This window comes from Haliotis cracherodii, unplaced genomic scaffold (assembly GCF_022045235.1).
Source record: "Haliotis cracherodii isolate W230 unplaced genomic scaffold, xgHalCrac1.p SCAF_9, whole genome shotgun sequence".
Taxonomy (NCBI): Eukaryota; Metazoa; Mollusca; class Gastropoda; order Lepetellida; family Haliotidae; genus Haliotis; species Haliotis cracherodii.
The window spans coordinates 37,992,703-38,015,779 of NW_027266343.1; the positions used below are offsets into that span (position 1 = coordinate 37,992,703).

General features: G+C 42.3%; 1 protein-coding gene across 1 annotated transcript in view; it reads left to right on the forward strand.

Annotated features, from left to right (window-relative positions):
* The window catches only part of LOC139452751 (DNA replication complex GINS protein SLD5-like), a 31,545-nt gene extending 11,438 nt beyond the window's left edge, over nt 1–20,107 (forward strand). The window contains exon 7 of the mRNA XM_071234344.1: nt 18,783–20,107. Within this exon, the coding sequence (XP_071090445.1) occupies nt 18,783–18,879 (97 nt within the window). The 3' untranslated portion in view covers nt 18,880–20,107. The remainder of the gene's footprint in view (nt 1–18,782) is intronic.
* Nucleotides 20,108–23,077: the final 2,970 nt, after the last annotated feature.

Sequence of the window (23,077 nt, forward strand, 5' to 3'; positions counted from 1 at the left end):
CAGAACAGGTCCCCAGTACCCCATGCTTGTCTCCCCATGTGGATTCGGGCAGAACAGGTCCCCAGTACCTCATGCTTGTCTCCCCATGTGGATTCGGGCAGAACAGGTCCCCAGTACCCCATGCTTGTCTGCCCATGTGGATTCGGGCAGAACAGGTCCCCAGTACCCCATGCTTGTCTCCCCATGTGGATTCGGGCAGAACAGGTCCCCAGTACCTCATGCTTGTCTCCCCATGTGGATTCGGGCAGAACAGGTCCCCAGTACCCCATGCTTATCTCCCCATGTGGATTCCGGCAGAACAGGTCCCCAGTACACCATGCTTGTCTCCCCATGTGGATTCGGGCAGAACAGGTCCCCAGTACCTCATGCTTGTCTCCCCATGTGGATTCGGGCAGAACAGGTCCCCAGTACCCCATGCTTGTCTGCCCATGTGGATTCGGGCAGAACAGGTCCCCAGTACCCCATGCTTGTCTCCCCATGTGGATTCGGGCAGAACAGGTCCCCAGTACCTCATGCTTGTCTCCCCATGTGGATTCGGGCAGAACAGGTCCCCAGTACCCCATGCTTATCTCCCCATGTGGATTCCAGCAGAACAGGTCCCCAGTACCCCATGCTTGTCTCCCCATGTGGATTCGGGCAGAACAGGTCCCCAGTACCCCATGCTTGTCTCCCCATGTGGATTCGGGCAGAACAGGTCCCCAGTACCCCATGCTTATCTCCCCATGTGGATTCCGGCAGAACAGGTCCCCAGTACACCATGCTTGTCTCCCCATGTGGATTCCAGCAGAACAGGTCCCCAGTACCTCATGCTTGTCTCCCCATGTGGATTCGGGCAGAACAGGTCCCCAGTACCCCATGCTTGTCTCCCCATGTGGATTCGGGCAGAACAGGTCCCCAGTACCCCATGCTTGTCTCCCCATGTGGATTCCGGCAGAACAAGTCCCCAGTACCCCATGCTTGTCTCCCCATGTGGATTCGGCAGAACAGGTCCCCAGTACCCCATGCTTGTCTCCCCATGTGGATTCGGCAGAACAGGTCCCCAGTACCCCATGCTTGTCTCCCCATGTGGATTCGGGCAGAACAGGTCCCCTGTACCCCATGCTTGTTTGCCCATGTGGATTCCAGCAGAACAGGTCCCCAGTACCTCATGCTTGTTTGCCCATGTGGATTCCAGCATAACAGGTCCCCTGTACCCCATGCTTGTCTGCCCATGTGGATTCCAGCATAACAGGTCCCCAGTACCCCATGCTTGTCTCCCCATGTGGATTCCGGCAGAACAGGTCCCCAGTACCCCATGCTTGTCTCCCATGTGGATTCGGGCAGAACAAGTCCCCAGTACCCCATGCTTATCTCCCCATGTGGATTCCGGCAGAACAGGTCCCCAGTTCCCCATGCTTGTCTCCCCATGTGGATTCCGGCAGAACAAGTCCCCAGTACCCCATGCTTGTCTCCCCATGTGGATTCCGGCAGAACAAATCCCCAGTACCCCATGCTTGTCTCCCTGTTTCATTTCATTTGTATGCAAAAGTTATGCCTCCATAAAGTCTTGTAATCTCATCATCAAAGCAGTCAGGGTAAGGCCTAAAACATCACATTGTCGCCAAAAACACCACGTTGTATGCCATCTATTAATTTCACGAGAGCCATTGACTCAGTGTGTATGAGATACCTGGCTGGTATCAGAGACCCAGCGTGTAATAGAGGAAATATAGACATGTATTTCAGTTCACATAGGGGGCTGATCGATCAGCAGCCATTTTTTTGTGAAAAGGTTTAATATATTTGAAAGAGTTTCCGTAGCAAAAAGGAAACCTCTTTTTAACCAATCATTTATCAATGCATGGTAGAATACGTGCCACACAAGGGAGGAGTACAAGGTTATAACTTGAACATCTGTGAAGAGATAACATTAAGCACAGATGAACAGTGAGTTCAGGGATGTCAGTTCTTTAAAGCAGATGGTTTGCCTGCACAAGGTATTTCGGGTTTTCCCAGTTGTCTCCCTTGGACCTTAAGACCTGCAGTGCCATAGATGTCTGAACGTCACAAATTGTAACTTCTTGATCTCCTGGCTTCTCTGTGAAATGAAAACTACTATGTCAACATTGTGTGGAAGACAGGTTGTGTTTATTACCTTCTCTTTATTACATTGTGTTAACTCTTTCAACACCACTCAACCAGAAGCGTTTACTGTTGTGACACCGTGTTCCAGAGTCTGTGTGATAGATGAAGCCAACATCTATCAAAGAAAATATCTGCTTGTAAAACATCTTTGCTACTACATGTTATACACCATTTGAAAGGTCTGATCCTATGGTTTATAAATATGAAGGGCCTAGTGGTTAAAGCGTTCACTCGTCACGCCGAAGACCCGGGTTCGAGTCCTGACATGGGTACAAGGTGTGACGCCCATTTGTGGTGTCTCCTGTTGTGATATTGCTGAATATTGCTGAAAGCGGCATAAAACCTCACTCATTCATTATAAATATGAAAGTTATGTTTATCACATTATTTAAATAATGCATTTACAACTTAATAAAGTTTGTTGTAAATAAACAAATAGAAGCTCACACATTCATAACGTCCAGATTAAGGACCAAGGAAGCGAAAAATTAACGTTTTTCGGCAAATATAAGATTTCATAAATTCCACTTACCTCTTTCTTCTTTATTTTCATCGTTTAATACTTTTATGTTAAAAAGCATAGTAAAAAGTATCTGTCATCACCCAATTCCTGATAACAGCTGCTGTCCATTCAGTAACATGATGAAAAATACTCCTTTTTCGAAGTTTTGTATGAATAACACGTTTGTCGAAGACTGACATATGACACATTGGTAGAAAGCTTGTGTTTTCATCAACACGCTTGTAACATCGCCTAGAGTCTTTTCGTAGCTGTATCATGCAATTTTGTAGGATAAACATTGGTTTCTAATGACGCTTACTTTCCAAAATCTGTTACAAGGTTCGTGATTGGCAAATTTGAGCACGTGACCTAAGCCAGCCAATCAAACTACAGCTATGGTACTGTCCTCGTGTATGATGAATTTCAGATTTTGACGAAAGTTTTTTGTTAAATTGTGTTATTCTGAACGTTTTAAGCAGGAAATTGCAATCTATATTAAAAATATGGAGCTTTGTGGATGTATCATACTAGGTTATGAGCTGTGACAAAGATTTTCATGCATATATTTTTGCATTAAACATCATGTCTGAGCCGAGAAATCGAGGCGACGAAAGCCAAGATGTCATTTGACTTACATTACACACTATCGCACGAAAAGATAGAAATAATAACTTAGCTGTAAGTTTGACAACTTTAAGATAAATTTTGTTGATTTTATTTATTACTTTGTATACTATATTTAAAGATTTCCTTGAAACGGCTTTATTTTGCTCTTTGACATGTTTGATGTGGACCCGTTTTCGAAGTGTGTGTCCTAGAACTTTATTTTCAGTAACATTGCGGGAAATAGTGAATAATTTTTTAATCTATCTATAAAAATTGATAAATTGAAATGGAATGGAATACGTATTTCAGACATTGTGAAATGTGATAGATTTAATAAATGAGTGATATGACAGGTAGGTTCATAAAATTATATACCATTTGATGTGACTAGGGCTTGGTTGGTCTACCGGCCTACAGTGTCTGTGGACTCAAGGCTTCTTTACCGGCCTACGGTGTTGAAAGAGTTAGACAGGTTGTGTTATTACATCGTGTTAAAAGAGGCTGCGTTTATTACATTGAGTTAAAACAGGTTGTTCTTATTACTTTGTGTTATCATTGGTTGTGTTTGTTACATCATGTTAAAATAGGTTGTTTATTACATGTTGTGTTTAATACATTGGTTTGAAACAGGATGTGTTTATTACATTGTGTCATAACAGGTTGTGTTTACAGCAGTAGAAACTAACATTTTAGTTCTCTAGTCTTTATAAAGATAACAAAAAGAAAAGCCCCCAAAATGGCCAATTTCTACCAGCCCATAACTATTGGGCAGTTTGGCAAGGACAGGACTCTAGTGCCAATTTCTAACGTTTGTTCATTACATTACGGGTGGCCCAGTCGTCTAAGGCGCCTCGATTCATTGTGCAGAGTTGCGGCCCTTGGGCACGCCAGAAACCTATGATTGTGGGTTCGAATCCGGGTTCGCCCCGATTATGTTTCTGGGTTTGTCAACACCATACCCATGCTCGTGGGTTTCACCAAAGTGGTAAACGTCTGAGACCTGCATCACTTCGGGCTCTCCTCCCACATTAAGCTGACACGCCGTGATATAACTGGAATACTGTTAAAAGCGGCGTTAAACCCAACTCACTCACTCACTCATTACATTGTGGGGGCGGTCGGGTAGCCTAGTGGTTAAAGCGTTCGCCCGTCACACCAAAGACACGGGTTCGATTCCCGACATGGGTACAATGTGTGAAGCCCATTTCTGTGGTCCCCCGCCGTGATATTGCTGGAATATTGCTAAAAGCAGCGTAAAACCATACTCACTCACTAACTCATTACATTGTGTTAATACAGGTTGTGATATAGAGGGGACAGGCTTATGTTGTTGAACCTTGAAAGTAGGATCATGAGAGGACCGTCACTATACCCATACTTATCAGGGTCTGGTTATATTTTAGGCTTAAAAAACTGAAAGAATGGGTTCTCAGGTGGTTGTTCAAATTAGTATGTAACCAAATAAACAATTGTTAACAATCAAGCAGGCAAAGGGCCCCTCTTCATGAATATATTCCTTGATGAGTAGAATACCGGAAAACTGTAATTGCCTACTGTTGGACCTGGAATATTTAAGGATTTGGGGGTTTTTTTTAAATGGAAATAAAACGAAACTTGCGGTGGACTTTATGATGATGCGGGCGGTGCCTGAGAACAAAGACTATTATTGTTTTTAGCCTTACAGGGGCTGGGGGAAGAGTGGTCTTAGGACTGTATATCTTAACCACCCCCTTACCACCCACCCCACGACATTTTATATGTAACAGGGGCGGTCGGGTAGCCTAGTGGTTAAAGCGTTAGCTCATCACGCCGAACACCCGGGTTCGATTCCCAACATGGGTACAATGTGTGAAGCCCATTTCTGGTGTCCCCTGTCGTGATATTGCTGGAATATTGCTAAAAGCGGCGTAAAACCATTCTCACTCAATTATATGTAACATTTCTTCGTCTCTTAATGTTCAAATTTATTTTGAAAAAATAGAACTGTCATATTTATTTATGGCGCATTGTGATAGATTTTTGTGCTCTACCCTCTGTGGTGTTAGGTTTTCATGCAACATTTGTCTGAAGTGTTGTAAGTATCTTTCGAAGTGCTGGTGTCGGCAACATCTACTGCATCTGTACTGAGCACCCGATTAGCCAGCGGAGCCCTGCTCCACATGGGTAATTCTATATCTCTGTACTCTGGCTTTGTAAGTTGTAAACACAAAGTGGGCCAAAAACTTTTGTATAACCTTGGGCGAAGGATCTGTTGTGTGTTTATCTAACACTTCCATGGAATGGCATGTGGCGGAATTCCCACCGATTTTAATTTACCTGCGTGTTGCTGCAGCGAAATGACAATATCTGATATCAGTTTTCTGCTGAGGAAGAATACCAGTTTATCATCAAATACTACCTCTCACATGAGATACTGCTTTCCTGATCTGTTGCATGCTCGGCTCACAGCCAGCCCAGCAAACAATTTCACAGTGTCACAACATTGTCACAACGTTGTGATATTATGTCCATGCAACGTTATTCTGTGGTCCTATTTTACTTGTCACAACGTTGTGATATTAAGTCCTTCCAACGTTATTCTGTGGTCCTATTTTACTTGTCACAACGTTGTGATATTACGTCCTTACAACTTTATTCTGTGGTTTCCTATTTACCTTGTCACAACGTTGTGACATTATGTCCTTACAACGTTATTCTGTGGTCTCCTACCCCAAACTTCCCCTTGATTGGCAATGTTGTGATCTCATAACATCCATGCGACATAATTGTGTTAACTCCCATTGATGTTGTGACAACGTATTATAACAGTGCATCTTAGTTACGTCTCTACGAACATATGATAAGAGCTTTAGCTCGAGGAGTGGAGGTCGGAGGTTCGATTCCTGGTACCTGGAACTAATGGTACTTGTTGTTAGTTAGCCTGGCGCTCGGCTCGGAGTCTGTATACTGTGTCTCAGTTGGATATCTATCAGTGGGCAAGCATTTTAAAACCATTAGTCAATGTGGCCAGGGTGACGTATGTGTTGCCAGGATGAAGTATGTGGTGCCAGGATGACGTATGTGTTGCCAGGAAGATGTAAGTGTTGCCAGGATGACATATGTGTTGCCAGTATGACATGTGTGTTGCCAGGATGACATATGTGTTACTAGGATGACATGTGTGTTGCCAGGATGACGTATGTTTTGCCAGGATGACGTAAGTGTTGCCAAGATGACATGTGTGTTGCCAGGATGATGTATGTGTTGCCAGGATGACGTATGTTTTGCCAGGATGATGTAAGTGATACTAGGATGACGTATGTGTTGCCAGGATGACATATGTGTTGCCAGGATGACATATGTTTTGCCAGGATGACATATGTTTTGCCAGGATGATGTATGTGTTGCCAGGATGACGGATGTGATGCCAGGATGACGTATGTGTTACTAGGATGATGTAAGTTTTGCAAGGAGGAGGTATGTCATGCCAGGATGACGTATGTGTTGCCAGGATGACATATGTGTTGCCAGGATGACGTATGTGTTACCAGGATGATGTATGTGATGCCAGGATGACGTATGTGTTTGCAAGATTATGTAAGTGTTACTAAGATGACGTATATGTTGCCAGGATGACGTAACTGTTGCCAGGATGATTTATGTGATGCCAGGATGACGTAAGTGTTGGCAAGATGATGTAAGTGTTCCTAAGATGACGTAAGTGTTGCCAGGATGATGTAAGTGTTGCCAGGATGATGTAAGTGTTGCCAGGATGATGTGAGTTTTTCCAAGATGATGTTAGTGCAGTCAGGATCACTGAAGTGTTGATGATGTCAGATTTCCCGGGCTGATGTAAGTATTGGCAGGATGATGTAAGTGTTGGCAACATGACAAGATGATGAAAGTGCAGCCAGGAGGTACAGCCTGATGATGTAAGATTTGTCTGGCTTATGTTTCTTGGTTTGGCAACACCATATGTTTCATCAAAGTGGCCATTGTCTACGATCTGCATCACTTCAGGCTTTCCTCCCAAATAAAGTTGACTTGCAGTGATATAACTGAAACAGAGCTCAAAGTGGAATTAAATATTCAGCCAATATAATGTTGTGTTTTGTGAATTTTCTGAAAACTATTTTACAGAATAGTGAAATAGGGATGAAATGAAAATGTTGAGAAATTATACCATTTGCAAATGTGAGGTCATGCTGTTAGTATCAAAATTGAGGCCTCATGTCTCGCACAAGGTTGTGTCACAGTTTTCACAATGCAGTTCTCCTGTTCAGCAAATTTTTGTTCCAACTGTACATTGTAGTTTGTACAATATCCAAGCTATGCTTAGGGATTTAATGGATGCAAGTTGCAGCAGGCCAGACACAGACTTCCTGCCTACTGAAGCTGTGTTAAGGAAAGTTGTGAATGGTCATGGGATGTACATGAAGGTGACTCTTTAGAAGACAAAGCAAGGTGAAGGTCGACAGGAAGCAGCCATGTGCAAGCAATGTGAAGGTCGCACTACTGCACGTTTCATATGGAAGAAATGTGTTTCCAGAAATACACATATACGAAACCACTGAGAGATATATAAAGTAAGACGAGGGAAGTCGCGTGTATTTGTTGAGGGTGTGCCTTGTACTGCCAACTCCTGGTTTTATATAATGTGAAGGGGTGTGCCGACCGACGGTTTAAATCAAGGAAAAGAAGTGACCGTTTATACTGAACATAATTGTTTACATTTTGTTTTAGCAAAAAAAACAAAAACTATTTAGTGCAGATACAATGGATTACAGTGCATGCTATGTTTTTTAACATATGTCCTTGGCTTATGAGGAATGGTAGAAATAGCCACAAATATTACCTTGGTTTTGTAAATTGTAAATATATCATTCACCTGATGAAGGAGTAAGTATACACTCTGAAATGTTGTGTTTCCTCATAATCAAAAGTTGACATCCATAAATTCTCTTCCTTATGTGTATCACTTCTAAATGCCATTCAAAGATGATATAGATATGATATGATTGTGTGATATGAGATGATTTAGATGCTTGAAAAGAATTTCAAACGAAACATTTAATGATACATTTGCATCGTCTTCTGTTTCTATATTCTAGTCAATTTATTTATCCACAGGAATGTTTTTGAAAAAAATAATATGCATTCCGAAATTGTGTATCACTATAAAGCGCTTTGCTGCGTCAATGACTTGGTTTATACCGTATCATTACTTGAGTCTCAATTTGTGTTTCTCTGCACCATCAGAAAATTGATGCTTGTATGTGACGCTCACATGCTACCAAAGACTACTAATTATGCTGAGGACAAGTAAAGATCCAATGACAGTAGTCTTCAGACTAGTAGCATTTGAAGGATATTATTATCCCTCGCCACGAAGTGGAAGGGGGATAAAGGAATGGGTGCCGTCCGTCCGTCCGTCTGTCACATTTCGTTTCCGGAGCAGATCTTGAAAACCGTACTATATTTCTTCACCAAACTTGGCACATAGATAGATCTAGTGGTGAACTGGTGCCTTTTGATAGTTTAGGATTTTTTTTTAAAGTTATTTTTCGAGTTTCCATGGCAACGACTTTGATTTAGACTGAAAATGGCGGTAGTCCTCGTTTCCGGAGCAGATCTTGAAAAACGTACTATATTTCTTTACGAAAAGGCCCAGTGAACATAGTTCACAGGAGCTAATGCATTGCACACACCCGACATGTCATATTGGCGGGGGATGTGAGTATTTCATGCTTGTTCTTAACCAGATAAAGCTTTGCTCCACATTGGAACTGAATAAAAGTTTGTTTGTTTGTTGTTTACCAAAAGACGTTAAAAGATGGTACTTGTTGTTACCCTGTCTGGGGCTCGGCATTAAAGGGCTAAAACAAGGACTGGTCGGCTCGGAGTCAGTTTACTGTGTCTGAGTGGGGTATTCATGTTAAACTGTGGCATGTTATCTCAGTGTGCTAGCACTATAAATCGGCATCAGTCCGGACTAGTACAAGCAGCCACACACACATACACGTGCATGCACGTCGCTATATAAGCGCAATAACCTTGGACGCGACGTTAAGCCCAATATCACCTCACCTCACCTCACCTTGTTGTTTACCGCCTCACTCAGCAATATTCCAGCTGTATGACGGTGGTCTGTAAATAATAGAGTCTGGACCAGACAATCCAGTGACTAGTCTTAAAAATAAAAAAAAATTAGATTAAATTCTAAGGCTGTAAGGGGGATCTGTTATGTAAAACCCCAAAGTGAATAAGGAAAAATAGATCTTATTAGTTTCTTCTGCTTTGTACAGAGTTCAGTGAAATTGTATGTATTTGCTATTTAATTGGATCTTTCTGTATGAAGAAATCGTAATGGAGGTCTGAAATTTGGGCATGAAGGATGACGGAAGAGGAAATAAATACCCGAAACCGAAATAGAGATGGATTTCCTTTGTATTCAGTGGTATGTGTTGTATCATTAAGAACCCATTGTTTGTGCAGCCTGTTAAAAAGTGGGAACAGGACCATAAAGCCTCACTTTTGAGGGTCTTCTCATCCCTACATATAGATGGAGCTGGGTAGGCCTGGTATGTCACCCAGGAGGGATAACCTTTCCTAAATGTAGGACACTAACAACCTGACCACATGCTTGTCAACTGGGTCTTGAGACCACTATTAATATAAGCCTCAGCCAACAATGAGTTGGCATTTGGCCAATTTGATTCAGACACCAATTTTTAGGAAGTATATAAAAATATAAATTAGTGATGTCCCTACATTGCACATTTTCTCCCAAATGTCTCGGTCCCGTGGAAGAACACTGTTTTGCTGAAATAAAACTTATAATGAAGGTTGTCCTTGGTGTTCAGTGTAAATAAAGCTTACACTGTCATTCAACAAAGGTCTGGATAAAGGGCACTTCTTCACCCGACAGGCCTGACATTGACCTTGCCTTGTATGGACATGGCTGACTTTGACCTTGGCAATGTGTCTGAGTTGTCAGCTGTTACCGGGAGTATTTCTCTTGTGATATCTGTGATGGAACTGGATTAATGGTTTTATGCTTTACAGAATGTAAATTGTCTGAAACATCAGATAAGTTCCATTACAGGAAATTATGTGTAGATCAGAGTGCTGGATCATAGGCCAAGGGTCGGTAGCCTCTGACAACAAAGGCCAAGTAACAGTCCTATCAGTGTTTGTATAATAGGTCACCTGTCATGGTATGGAAATCTTTTTATATCGTCTCGGTGTATGCTCAGGTGATGTGATGTGTCATCATATGTTAATTTTCAGACTGCATCAGACTGTTGTGTCAAGTTATTGTAAATTTTCTTCAGAATGTTTTGTTCGATAAATATATAAACTTATAAAGACCCTTTCTCATTTTGAGATAAGCATCGTACCATATCAGGTGGTCACACAATTATTGCCCTTTTACGCTTACAATGGGGATACCAGGTTAGAATTACTGTTCGTAATAAGCAACGAAATGGATCATGGTGTCATTCTTCTTGACTTGGTTGATTGCGTGTTCTCGTACTCCAACGGTGTTGATGGTTCTTCACAATATCTATGCTTCTCTTTGGAGACGACCAACAGGATCGGGTGGTCAGGCTAGCTGACTTGGTTGAAGCATGTCATCTGTCCCAAATGCGTGGATCGATGCTCATGATATTAATCGCTGGATTGTCAGTTCCAGTTTCGATTATTTGCAAACCGCCGTCATACAGCTGGAATATTGTTGAGTGCGGCGTAAAACAACAAACCAACCAACCAACCCGTTCATAGCATAAGTTGTCAACTGATCTCGAGGGGTATATGGTGTGATGTACCCTGTGTGTGAGCCTATGTACCAGATCCATCAGGCAAGGGGAACATCGCGCCATATGCCCCGAGAGATCTGTTGACAACATTTGGATAAACATCGGTTCATTTCAACTCAACGATACTTATGGGAGATAAGCAAGTTACCCAAGGTGTGTTACGATTAATTTCTCAGCGGGGTACAAGAGCAGGCTACATGAGAAGAAATGCCTGCTTCTTAGCCAATCAGAAGCTAGTATTTTAATGTAAGGTGAGATAATAAAAAATAATTTTACTACCAGTCAGGGAACCCATGAAGATCCAGGTTTGAATCCGCCTTCAGCAACCTATGCTTGCCTTAAACGGCAACAATGCTTGTTGTAAGAGGCGACTAATGGGATCGGATGGTCAGGCTCACTGACTTTGTTGATGCATGTCATCTTATCCCAATTGTGTGGATCGATGCTCATGATATCAGTCACTGGATTGTCTGTTCCAGTTTACAGCTGGAATATTGCTGAGTGCTGCGTAAAACAACAAACCAACCAACCAACACATTCATAGCATAAGTTGTCAACTGATCTCGAGGGGTATATGGTGTGATGTACCCTGTGTGTGAGCCTATGTACCGGATCCATCAGGCAAGGGGAACATCGCACCATATGCCCCGAAGGATCGGTTGACAACAAATTTATCCCCCCGACGTTCATACATACAGACCCAGAATATGTTTCTAAAGTTTCACTGAGTAAAATGCCCTGATCCAGCCGTTTTGAGTTACTTCCCTTTAAGTAATGCATTGGGATAAACATCCGTTCATGCGAGATAAGCAAGTTACCCAAGGTGTGTTACGATTAATTTCAACAGTGGGGTACAAGAGCAGGCTACATGAAAAGAAATGCCCACTCCTTAGCCAATCAGAAGCTAGTATTTTAATGTAAGGGGAGATAAGATAAGACTCACTCACTGACTTTGTTGATGCATGTCATCTTATCCCAATTTCGTGGATCGAAGCTCATGATATCAATCACAGGATTGTCTGGTCCAGATTCGATTATTTACAGACCACTGTCATAAAGCTGGAATATTGCTGTGCGGCATTAAATACCAACAAACAAAACTGGCATTGGTCCAAGCTAGTACAAGTGCACGCACCCACAGAACTGTCACTATGTATGTGCAGTAATCTGTATATGGGTAGTTAGCAGTGGAGCTCATTCTGTGTTTTCACCGTTCCTGTCCCTCCTGTTTTGAATCACTGGGGGGGGATATAGCTGTCCACATGTCCATCCATCTGTCTGTCCTCAGTCCATTTTCCATTTCCTAGAGCAGAACTCATAAACCATTGAATATTTCTAGATGAAACTGGCTATACAAATCAGTCGACGGGTGGACTGGTGCCTTTTGATGATTTAGGATAGTGAAAATTACTGAACAGAATTGAAATTTGTTTCTTCACTGTACTGAAATTATCCAATTGCAATGTACCAAAAGTAGGGTGTAAGTAGCCATTTCAGAATTGCACCATTTCGGGGAATATTTCATCTCATGATGACTCTTGTTTAAACTTTAACCTTGATGGCATGTGGATGGCTTTTGTACTGCCGGTGTCACGCCAAAGGTCAGGATGTAAAACCCAACTCACTCACTCACAATGTGATGGAGCATGTTGTTTACATAGACACACAGCGACCATGCTTGTCTTAAAAGGTGACTATGCTTGTCGTAAGAGGTGACTAGCTGGATCGGGTGGTCAGGCTCGCTGAATTGGTTGATGCATGTCATCGTATCCCAATTGCGTGGATCGATTCTCATGATATAAATCACTGGATTGTCTGGTCGAGATTCGATTATTTACAGACAGCTGTCATATAGCTGGAATATTGCTGAATGCGTCATTTAACAACAAACCAACCAACCAACCAAGCATAGACACAGCAAGCATCTTTCAAGCCTCCTTCAGAAGATATCTTGCTTCCCAAGGTGACATGAAAGGTCAGACAGTTTGTCAAGAGACACTCAATTATAAATCACCTTTAGTGGTGGAGCACTCAGTCCCTGCCTTGACAGGCATTCTCACGTCCCAAGAATTTACACTGGGTCTTCTAGGTGGGCTCAAAAAACTATAAAACACAGATGAGTCAGATGTGACTGTCATGCCCTGAGACGCTTGCTGTGAATACCAACAAGGTCATATAGGCTTTAAGAGGCCATATATAATTTGAAAAAAGGACTTCAATTTTGCAACTATTAATGACTGTGGGGTTGATTATTTTTTTACTCTAATAATGCATGAGGATCATGTTGCAAATGTTCCAATCTCATTAAAATCAGATCTGAGTTCTCGCTGCCGCTGAACAAAGATCTGAGGACATCCCATTACGGGTCACGTGAGAACGACCTTTTGCAACCACTGAAATGACTAACAAGAAGTCGACATCAGCCAATTAGAAAGCAGCTTTCTCGAGCTTTACGGCACTCGTTTTAACCTGGCGACTTCCATTTCAGACTACGCTTGAAAAATATGTTGACAGAGTTTCTGATCAAAATTTTGAAAACTGAACAAATGAAGATTGTCTAATATATGGTTGAGATTGTATGGCAGTGCTTCCTGCCTCCACCGTTCAAATGTTTATCCCACGGAAGCAAGAGATAGATGATAGTTTTGACGGAATCAGTCGTACGGGTCGTAACTGTCGTTCGGAATACCGCGTGTTAATGTTTTAGGTTGCATGATTAGACAAGCGACGCTTTGATTGGTCAGATGAAAGGTCGTTCTGACGTGACCCTAATGGGATGTCCTCAGATCTTTGTTTAGTGATAGGGAGAACTCTGATTTTAATGAGATTGCAAATGTTCAAAGAGTGAGGTGAAATGGGGTTTAACGTCGTGTCCAAGATTATTGCACTTATATAGCGACGTGCATGCACGCGTGTGTGTGGCTGCTTGTACTAGTCCGGACTGATGCCGATTTATAGTGCTAGCACACTGAGATACCATGCCACAGTTTAACATGAATACCCCACTCAGACACAGTATACTGACTCCAAACCGACCAGTGCTTGTTTTAGCCCCTTAATGCAGAGCGCCAGACAGGGTAACAACAAGTACCATCTTTGAATGTCTTTTGGTATGGCGCGTCCGGCGATCAAACCCCATACCTTCCGTTCTCCGGGCGGACGCTCTACCACTAGACCACTGAGGCAGTTGTTCAAAGAGTCCTGAACTTTATTGACAAATGATATGAGACCCGTGAAGATCCAGGTTAGAATAGGTCTTCAGAACCCCATGCTTGCCGTAAAAGACAACTATGCTTGTACATTCATTTTCATATTTTAGCTATCATAGTCGGAATTGGGTGATCAGGCTCACTGACTTGGTGGATGCATGTCATTGTACGTCTTCCCGAGGCCAGAGAGTTAACTGACTATAAAAGTCCAGTTTTCACCCTTGTGAACAAGGCTGGTATTATAGAGTTACAATTTTGGCTGGGCTGACGAGTCTATGCATAGTCCTATCAAAATCGCGAAATCAAAATCCGGTTCATTAACTGTCGTGCTGATTTCGGTTGATTGCAGGATTTGCAAAGCATGTGCACCGGTAACTCTTTGTCAACAGATATTTTCAAAATCTTTTCATGATTTTAATCAAGGTGCTCACGTGATTTGATGCACTTTGCGATCCAAGTTTTATCACAATATAGATCTTGATTATCGATCAGATCGTCTTGGCAGGGTGCCGCCATTTTGTTTGAATCAAATGCAAGTGATACGAGAGGTGGAATCTGATTGGTCCATAGGAGAGGGACATTACTCTTAATAACCACTGGTGGCGCTACGATCGAGCCCAGGAATCCCGGCCTAGTTTGGCAAGGGTGAGTTCGGCAAGTCCAGTAACTTTTAAAGTCAGTTAACTCTCTTGCCTGGGGAAGATGGTCATCGTATTCCAATTGCACAGATTGAGGCTCAGGATGTCAAACACAGGATTTTCTGGTTCAGACTCGAATATTTACAGACCGCCTTCTTATAGCTTGAATATTGCTGAGTTTCGTTAAACAAGAAACAAACCAAAACTAAAAAAGTGTGTAAATCCTAAGCAAACCTTGTAGTTTATACTTGTATCACCTCGTTGACATATGTCTTCTTTTTCTGTACCTCAACCCCCTCCTCTCCCTAACAGGGGCGGTGGGGTAGCCTTGTGGTTAAAGCGTCGGGTCAGCATGTTGATGGTTTCGATTCCCCACATGGGTACAATGTGTGAAGCCCATTTTGCAGTGCCCCCACTGTGAATATTGCTAAAAGTGGCGTAAAACCACTCACTCACTCACTCACTCACTCACTCACTCACTCACTCACTCACTCCACCTGGGGATAGAAGTGGCCCAGTCATCCCTGGTGCCACATTTTGCTGTGCAGAGTTGCATCCCTTGGGCCCACAAGAAACCCGTTATCATGGGTTCAAATCCCTGTTCTCCCTGATTATGTTTCTAGGTTTGTCAGCACCATACCCATGCTCATGCGTTTCATCAAAGTGGTAAACATCTGACCAGAATCACTTCAGGCTTTCCTCCCACATCACATTTCACAAGATTCCAAAACCTAAAACTATATAAATTAGTCTTTTGTTTTTGTCCTACAATTTCAGTCCAAAATTTTGAGTGAAGAATGTCTGGATTAATGAGGTTGAAGTTGTAAGTTTCTGGGCGGTAAATTTGGTTCAGTATTGGAAGAGATCCAGATTTGTCAGTCAAGTTTAGTGAGATTCAAGGGTATGTCTGCATCCACACCCTTTGTTTGTTTGAACATTCATTTTCCTATTATAGATATGATGGTTTACGCAAGTCACAGATCAAGCAAGCCAATCCTTGTATTTTGTGCACTTTATTATGTTTAGCAACTTGGTCATTGGGAATTATGTTGTCCTTGATGTTTACCTTGCAAGCTGAAGTACTTCAGTCGGAGATATGAACGAGATGACATTGTAGCAGGTCTGTAGGTAGCCAGTGAAAATCCATGTATGTAAGCTTTGTACCTCTATGGACATGAAAATCACAGGTTGTCAGAACCAACACAACCAAGATATCTGTCTCTCTCTCTCTTCTCTCTCTCTCCCTCTCACTCACTCACTCTCTCACTCTCTCTCTCCCTCTCTCTCTCTCACTCACTCACTCTCTCTCTCTCCCTTCCTCACTCACTCTCTCCCTCACTCTCTCCTTCCCTCCCTCCCTCTCTCTCTCTCTTCTCTCTCTTCTCTCTCTCTCCCTCTCACCCACTCCCTCTCTCACACTCTCTCTCTCACTCACTCACTCTCTCTCTCTCTCTCTCTCTCTCTCTCTCTCTCTCTCTCTCTCATTTAATTAAACTTTTTCTTTTTGTAATTAGGTGCTTTCAAACAATCATGTTTTTCCAACAAGTGGAAATGGTAGTTAATTATTCTTGAGCTTATTAACCGTGACCTGTGGACCAGCTGTCCTTGCCCCTCCCCAGAGCCAGGGATGAAAGGCAACGAACAAGTGACCCTGAGTTTTCTTTCTCAAGAGCTCCCTGTTTAAGCTATGGTAAATGTTACAGGTACCTGAGAACATTTCCTACCACATACGTGATCTTTGTTGGCGACAGACTGTTACGATGCTGAGAAGTCAAATATTTAACAGGCAACTGAAAAAGAAAAATATTTGTGGTTAAGTAAAAAGTTGAATGCTTTTTAAATCATTGAGAAATTGGCGTGTGGAATGTCTGTGTGGGTTTATAAGAGTTCTCTTTTTAAACTGTATGATTCTCTATCAAGTGCATATGACAGGACACTTGTTTCACACAGTAGGGGTCTCTAGGGGCAGTTCTCTTTTATCTCAAGAGGTTGCAGCAGTAGAAACTAACATTTTGTGTCCACTAGTCCTTATTATCATAACATATAGTAATATAGTAAAAGCCTTATATGGCAAATTTCTACAAGACCATATTATGCCTAAACTATTGGACAGTTTGGCAAGGACTACAGTTTAAGTGCTTTTATCTCCAGGGGTGGGTATCTTTTGTTTCTAGGGGTGGGTATCTTTTGTCTCCAGGGGTGGGTATCTTTTGTTTCTAAGGGTGGGTATCTTTTGTCTCCAGGGGTGGGTATCTTTTTGTCTCCAAGAGTGGGTATCTTTTGTTTCTAGTGGTGGGTATCTTTTTGTCTCCAAGAGTGGGTATCTTTTGTTTCTAGGGTTGGGTATCTTTTGTCTCCAGGGGTGGGTACCTTTTGTTTCTAGGGGTGGGTATCTTTTGTCTCCGGTGGTTGGTATCTTTTGGTTCTAGTGGTGGGTATCTTTTGTCTCCAGAGGTGGGTATCTTTTGTTTCTAGGGGTGGGTATCTTTTGTCTCCAGAGGTGGGTATCTTTTGTTTCTAGGGGTGGGTATCTTTTGTTTCTAGGGGTGGGTATCTTTTGTTTCTAGGGGTGGGTATCTTTTGTCTCCAGAGGTGGGTATCTTTTTTTTCTAGGGGTGGATATCTTTTGTTTCTAGGGGTGGGTATCTTTTGTCTCCAGGAGTGGGTATCTTTTGTTTCTAGGGGTGGGTATCTTTTGTCTCCAGGGGTGGGTATCTTTTGCTGCCAGGAATGGGCATCATTTGTCTCCAGGGGTTGGGTATCCAATGTCCCCAGTGGTTGGTCCCTTTGACATCTAGGCGTGGGTCCCTTTGACCACTAGGTGGGGATCTTTTGTCTCTAGGGGTGGGTAACTTTTGGTTCTAGGGGTGAGTATCTTGGGTCTAGGATGGGTATCTTTTCTCTCTATGGATGGGTATCTTGGCTCTAGGGGTGGGTATCTTGGCTCTAGGGATGGGTATGTTTTGCCTCTACCAGTGGGGTATCTTGCGGAAATATGTATTCGGAAATATGTATTTGGAGAGGGTCATAACGAATCCTGGGAATGTGTCTGCAAGAAACATTTTTTTAAATCTAGTGCTACAGAAATCATTACCATAATGAAATAGAAATTGATTGGTTTTGTTTTTTGTTGTTATTTTTTTCTTTTTCTCATAAAATCTGTCATGCAATTGCGAGGTGTCAATATTTGATTTGTTAGGAAATCAGGAAATGTAGGCTTGTGGCTAAAAGCTTCACAGTTCCTGCCTAGGGGAAGTGTTCAAATTTGTCCAGGCCTTACAACTGTTAACTTTGAGCTTGAACAAGATTGAAGAAGTACGTGGGAAATGCAAGTTGAGAGACGAGGCTGTTCAAGCTTCTTTGAGATAAATCCTAACATTGAAAATTAGATATAGCTAAAATATTATTCCTGCATATTTAGTGACATTTTTGTGATCCCCGCCATCACATGTTGTATTTTAATTACTCATGTAACAACTTAAATTGCCATTTTAGTTTATTTTTTATGATTAATATTATATTATTTAATTGGGAATTATTAATCTGTTGTAAAGAATTTTTTGTGAACTGTAATTGAAATTACAAGGTTGATCAATTTTTTTATATTTTTGTCATACCTACATTTGGAAACATTTAGTAATAAAACAACATTATTATTGATTTTTGTGTAGCTATTTTTGAAATATTAAAATTGTTTGTTTTTGCTGTATGATGTCTATTCAAGAAATTTATTCAAGAAATGTGAGGAGCCATTGGCCCAGTACACATGTGGGTTGAAAACTCGCATATTGCAGAGAGAGGGTAATACATGTTATGTTTATTCAGTTTATGTTGTCTCTAAAACATTGCATGATGTCCGTAAACTGCAACATGCCTTATTTTAGGTGTCTGTTGTTTGTTTCAGAGAGGAGATTGTGGACCTTCAGAAAAACGACCAGCACATCATGAGATACAAACCCATTGCTTCCCTTGTGGCCGTTGGAGCCGTCTCACTCATATGAGATACTTAGACATCTCATTCAGGAGACACTGTGAGACATTTCATTCAGGAGACACTGTGAGGGGTCTCACTCAGGAGACACTGTGAGACATCTTATTCAGGAGACACTGTGAGACATTTCATTCAGGAGACACTGTGAGGGGTCTCATTCAGCTGTGATGCTGTGAGAAATCTTATTCAGATGAGACACTGTGAGACGTTTCATTCAGGACACACTGAGACGTCTCATTCAGATGAGACACTGTGAGACATCTCTTTCAGAGAAGACATTATGAGACGTATCATTCATATGAGACATTGTGACATATTATTCAGATGAGACAATATTTAACATTTTTCATTCTGATGAGATTTTTCAGAAATGTCTCACTCATGAGACACTGAGAGTTATTTCATTCAGATGGGATGAGACATTTCAATCAGATGGGACAGAGCAAGGTGTCTTGCACGTATGAGACACACAGAGAGAGATGTTTCATTGTGGGATAGTGTAGTAGCAGAACTAGGTTTCAATTACCCACATGGGCAAAAACATCCTCTATTACCTAGGGTATAATACCTCCTTTCTGCAGCATTAAATACCCTGGACACATTGAGCACCAGAACTTTGTTTCTTATGTGAAGTCAACCACCTCAGTGCTTTAGTGGTAGAGCGTCCGCCCCGAGAGCGAAAGACCCGGAGTTCGATCACGGGCCATATAATACACAAAGACATTAAAAGATGTTACTTTTTGTTACCCTGTCTGGTCAGCACAGAGTCAGTGTACTGTGTCTGAGAGGGGTATTCATGTTAAACTGCGGCATGGTATCTCAACAAGATTGCGCCATAAAATCGTCATTAGTCTGGACTAGTACAAGCAGCGCACGCCGCTATGTAAGTGCAGTACTCTTGCACCTGACGTTAACCTCACCTCACCTCACCTCACCTCTTACATGACGTGACGCCACTACCTGCACCTGTTTTATCAGTAACTGAACACATAACCTCTCGCTGTTGGCTATTTTTAGCATCATGCCATTTTAATTGAGCTCAGAAAGATGCTATAGTAACAGATGGGTCCAGGGTATTTCTTCTCAAAGGATGGAGATATACTACACTGGACATACAGGGTTTGCTGCAAGGCATAAGAAGCTCGTTCTCTCAGTCCTGATCAATCTTCATCTTGTCACAATACTGGAACAACACACCACTGTCGCATACTGAAATAGATAGTGCCATATTTTGTTAATTAAACAATATTCACCTCATTTAGTGTTGGGAGTTGGTTAGTGTTGGGAGTTGGTTAGTGTTGGTAAAATTATGAATGATGATTGGAACATGATCGGGGAAAAATGATTTTTCAAAAAAGGCACTGACCTTACCCTTTCTCACCAAGTGGCAAGTAGTGAATAATCCTAAATAAAAGGAAAGAATGGATCCACAAGTTGACTAAATGGATCCACAAGTTGACAAAATGGATCCACAAATTGACCAAATGGATCTACAAGTTGACTAAATGGATCTACAAGTTGACCAAATGGATCCACAAATTGACTGAATGGATCCACAAGTTGACTGAATGGATCCACAAGTTGACAAAATGGATCCACAAGTTGACCAAATGGATCCACAAATTGATTGAATGGAATCAATGTTGACTGAATGGATCCACAAATTGACCGAATGAATCCACAAGTTGACTAAATGGATCCACAAGTTGACTGAATGGATCCACAAGTTGACCAAATGGATCTACAAGTTGACTAAATGGATCTACAAGTTGACTAAATGGATCCACAAGTTGACTAAATGGGTCTATCAGTTGACTGAATGGATCTACAAGTTGACTAAATAGATCCACAAGTTGACAAAATGGATCCACAAGTTGACGACATGGGTCTACCAATTGACTAAATGGGTCCAAAAGTTGACCAAATGGATCTACAAGTTGACCAAATGGATCCACAAGTTGACTGAATGGATCCACAAGTTGACTAAATTGACCTACAAGGTTTTAAAAATATCAAATGGTCGTCCCTTACTATACACTGGCTGACCGAGATACAAACCTTGGTCCCATTTAGTGCTGTCCTTGAAGTGAATATCCTTTGTCATATAAATAAAATCAGATGAAAGCATGGAGGATTCGAAGCACAACGATCAGATTTTGGCACAATTATATCGCTTTACAATTATAGACAAGAACAATCACGTATTTCGATTTGCGTGTGTTGGGTATTGATGACAGAGATGTTCACGTGGAGTGATCCGACTCCGTTGTCCAAATCCAAACAAGAAGCACGAATTTCGAAACATTGGTGCTTTGTCTCCTAAATGACAACTCAGTTATATGATTTACAGTGACATGCGGCCTTGCACCACAGCCCGTCCACCAGGGGGCGACGGTACAGACAGTAGAGTCGAAACTTGTCATTCAAGTTGGATTCTGCTTATTCATTCGATCACAATGGATGAAGATCTCGCGAGACGATCGCTGTTAAGTCAAAACCGCTGAATAAAATATCGGGGGCACGGATGGCCGAGTCGTCTAAGGCGCCGCAATTCCCTGTGCAGAGTTGCGTTCCTTGGGCACGCCAGAAACCTATGATTGTGGGTTCGAATCCCGGTTCGCCCGGATTATGTTTCTAGGGTTGTCAGCACCATACCCGTGCTCGTGCGTTTCACCGATGTGATAAACGCCTGATACCTGCATCACTTCGGGCTTCCCTCCGACATTAAGCTGACACGCCGAGATATAACTGGAATACTGTTAAAAGCGGTGTCAAACCCAACTCATTCACTCACTCACTCACTGAATAAAATATCACATAAATGATGTCCACAGCACTCATCTGTATTCTTAACTTAGTTTATCTTTTAATTATGTCAAACGACATGAATATGTTATGATGTTGGTTGGTTGTTTAACGCCGCACTCAGCAATATTCAAGCTATATGGCGGCGGTCTGTAAATAATCGAGTCTGGACCAGACAATCCAGTGATTAATATCATGAACATCGATCCACGCAATTGGGATCGATGACATGTATCAACCAAGTCAGCGAGCCTGACCACCCGATCCTGTTAGTCGCCTTTTACGACAAGCAAGCATAGTCGCCTTTTACGGCAAGTATGGGTTGCTGAAGACCTATTCTACCCCGGAATCTTCACGGGTCTGTTAGGATGTAAGTATATGACTTTAATTGACCTGGAAATAACGTGTGAATGAAATAATTGTTTTTGTCAATGTCGGTAATACTTTGTTGTATAGTGTACAGTGTAAGGGGAACGACAGTGTTAGGGGCGATCGGGTAGCCTAGTGGTTAAAGCGTTCGCTCGTCACGCTAAAGACCCGGGTTCGATTCCCGACATGGGTACAATGTGTGAAGCCCATTTCTGGTGTCCCCCGCCGTGATATTGCTGGAATATTGCTAAAAGCGGCGTAAAACCATACTCACTCACTCACTCATCATCGAAGCAGTCAGGGTTGCGGAAAGACAACATGTGTTTGTAGAAATATGCCTTCCATAGTGGTCTAGTGGATGAAGCGTCTGCCCAGAGTGGAAGGTCGGTGGTTCGATCCCTGGACACATCATACCAAAGGCGTTAAAGATAGTGCTTGAAAATGGTCAGCACGGAGTCAGTATACTGTGTCTGAGTGGGAATCTATGTTAAAAGGCGGCTTGGTATATCAGTGGGCTAGTACAATAAAGACAACATACGCACGCACACGCACATGCACATGCACGTCGCTATTACGCATGCAACAGTCCCGAACCACGTTAAACCCGATTCCACCTGCAGAGGTAATAAGGACCCGTGAAGATCCGGGCTAGAATAGGTCTTCAGCAACCATAAAAGGCGACTATGCTTGTCAGGCTTGCTGACTTGGTTGATACATGTCATCGTATACCAATTGCGTAGATCGATGCTCATGATGTCAATCATCGGATTGTCTGGTCCAGACTCGATTATTAGCTCACCCGGGTCCGAAGGACCAAGGTGAGCTTATGCCATACCGTGGCGTCCGTCCTCCCGTCCGTCGTCCTTACGTCAACAATTTATTCAAATGACTTCTTCTGAACCACTAATTGGAAATTAACGAAATTTGACTGGAAGCATCCCTAGGTGGTGGGGATTCAAAATTGTACAAATGGAGGGGCTGACCCCCGAAGGGGCTGAGGGGCGTGGCCAAATAGGTGTAATTTGGCTATATTG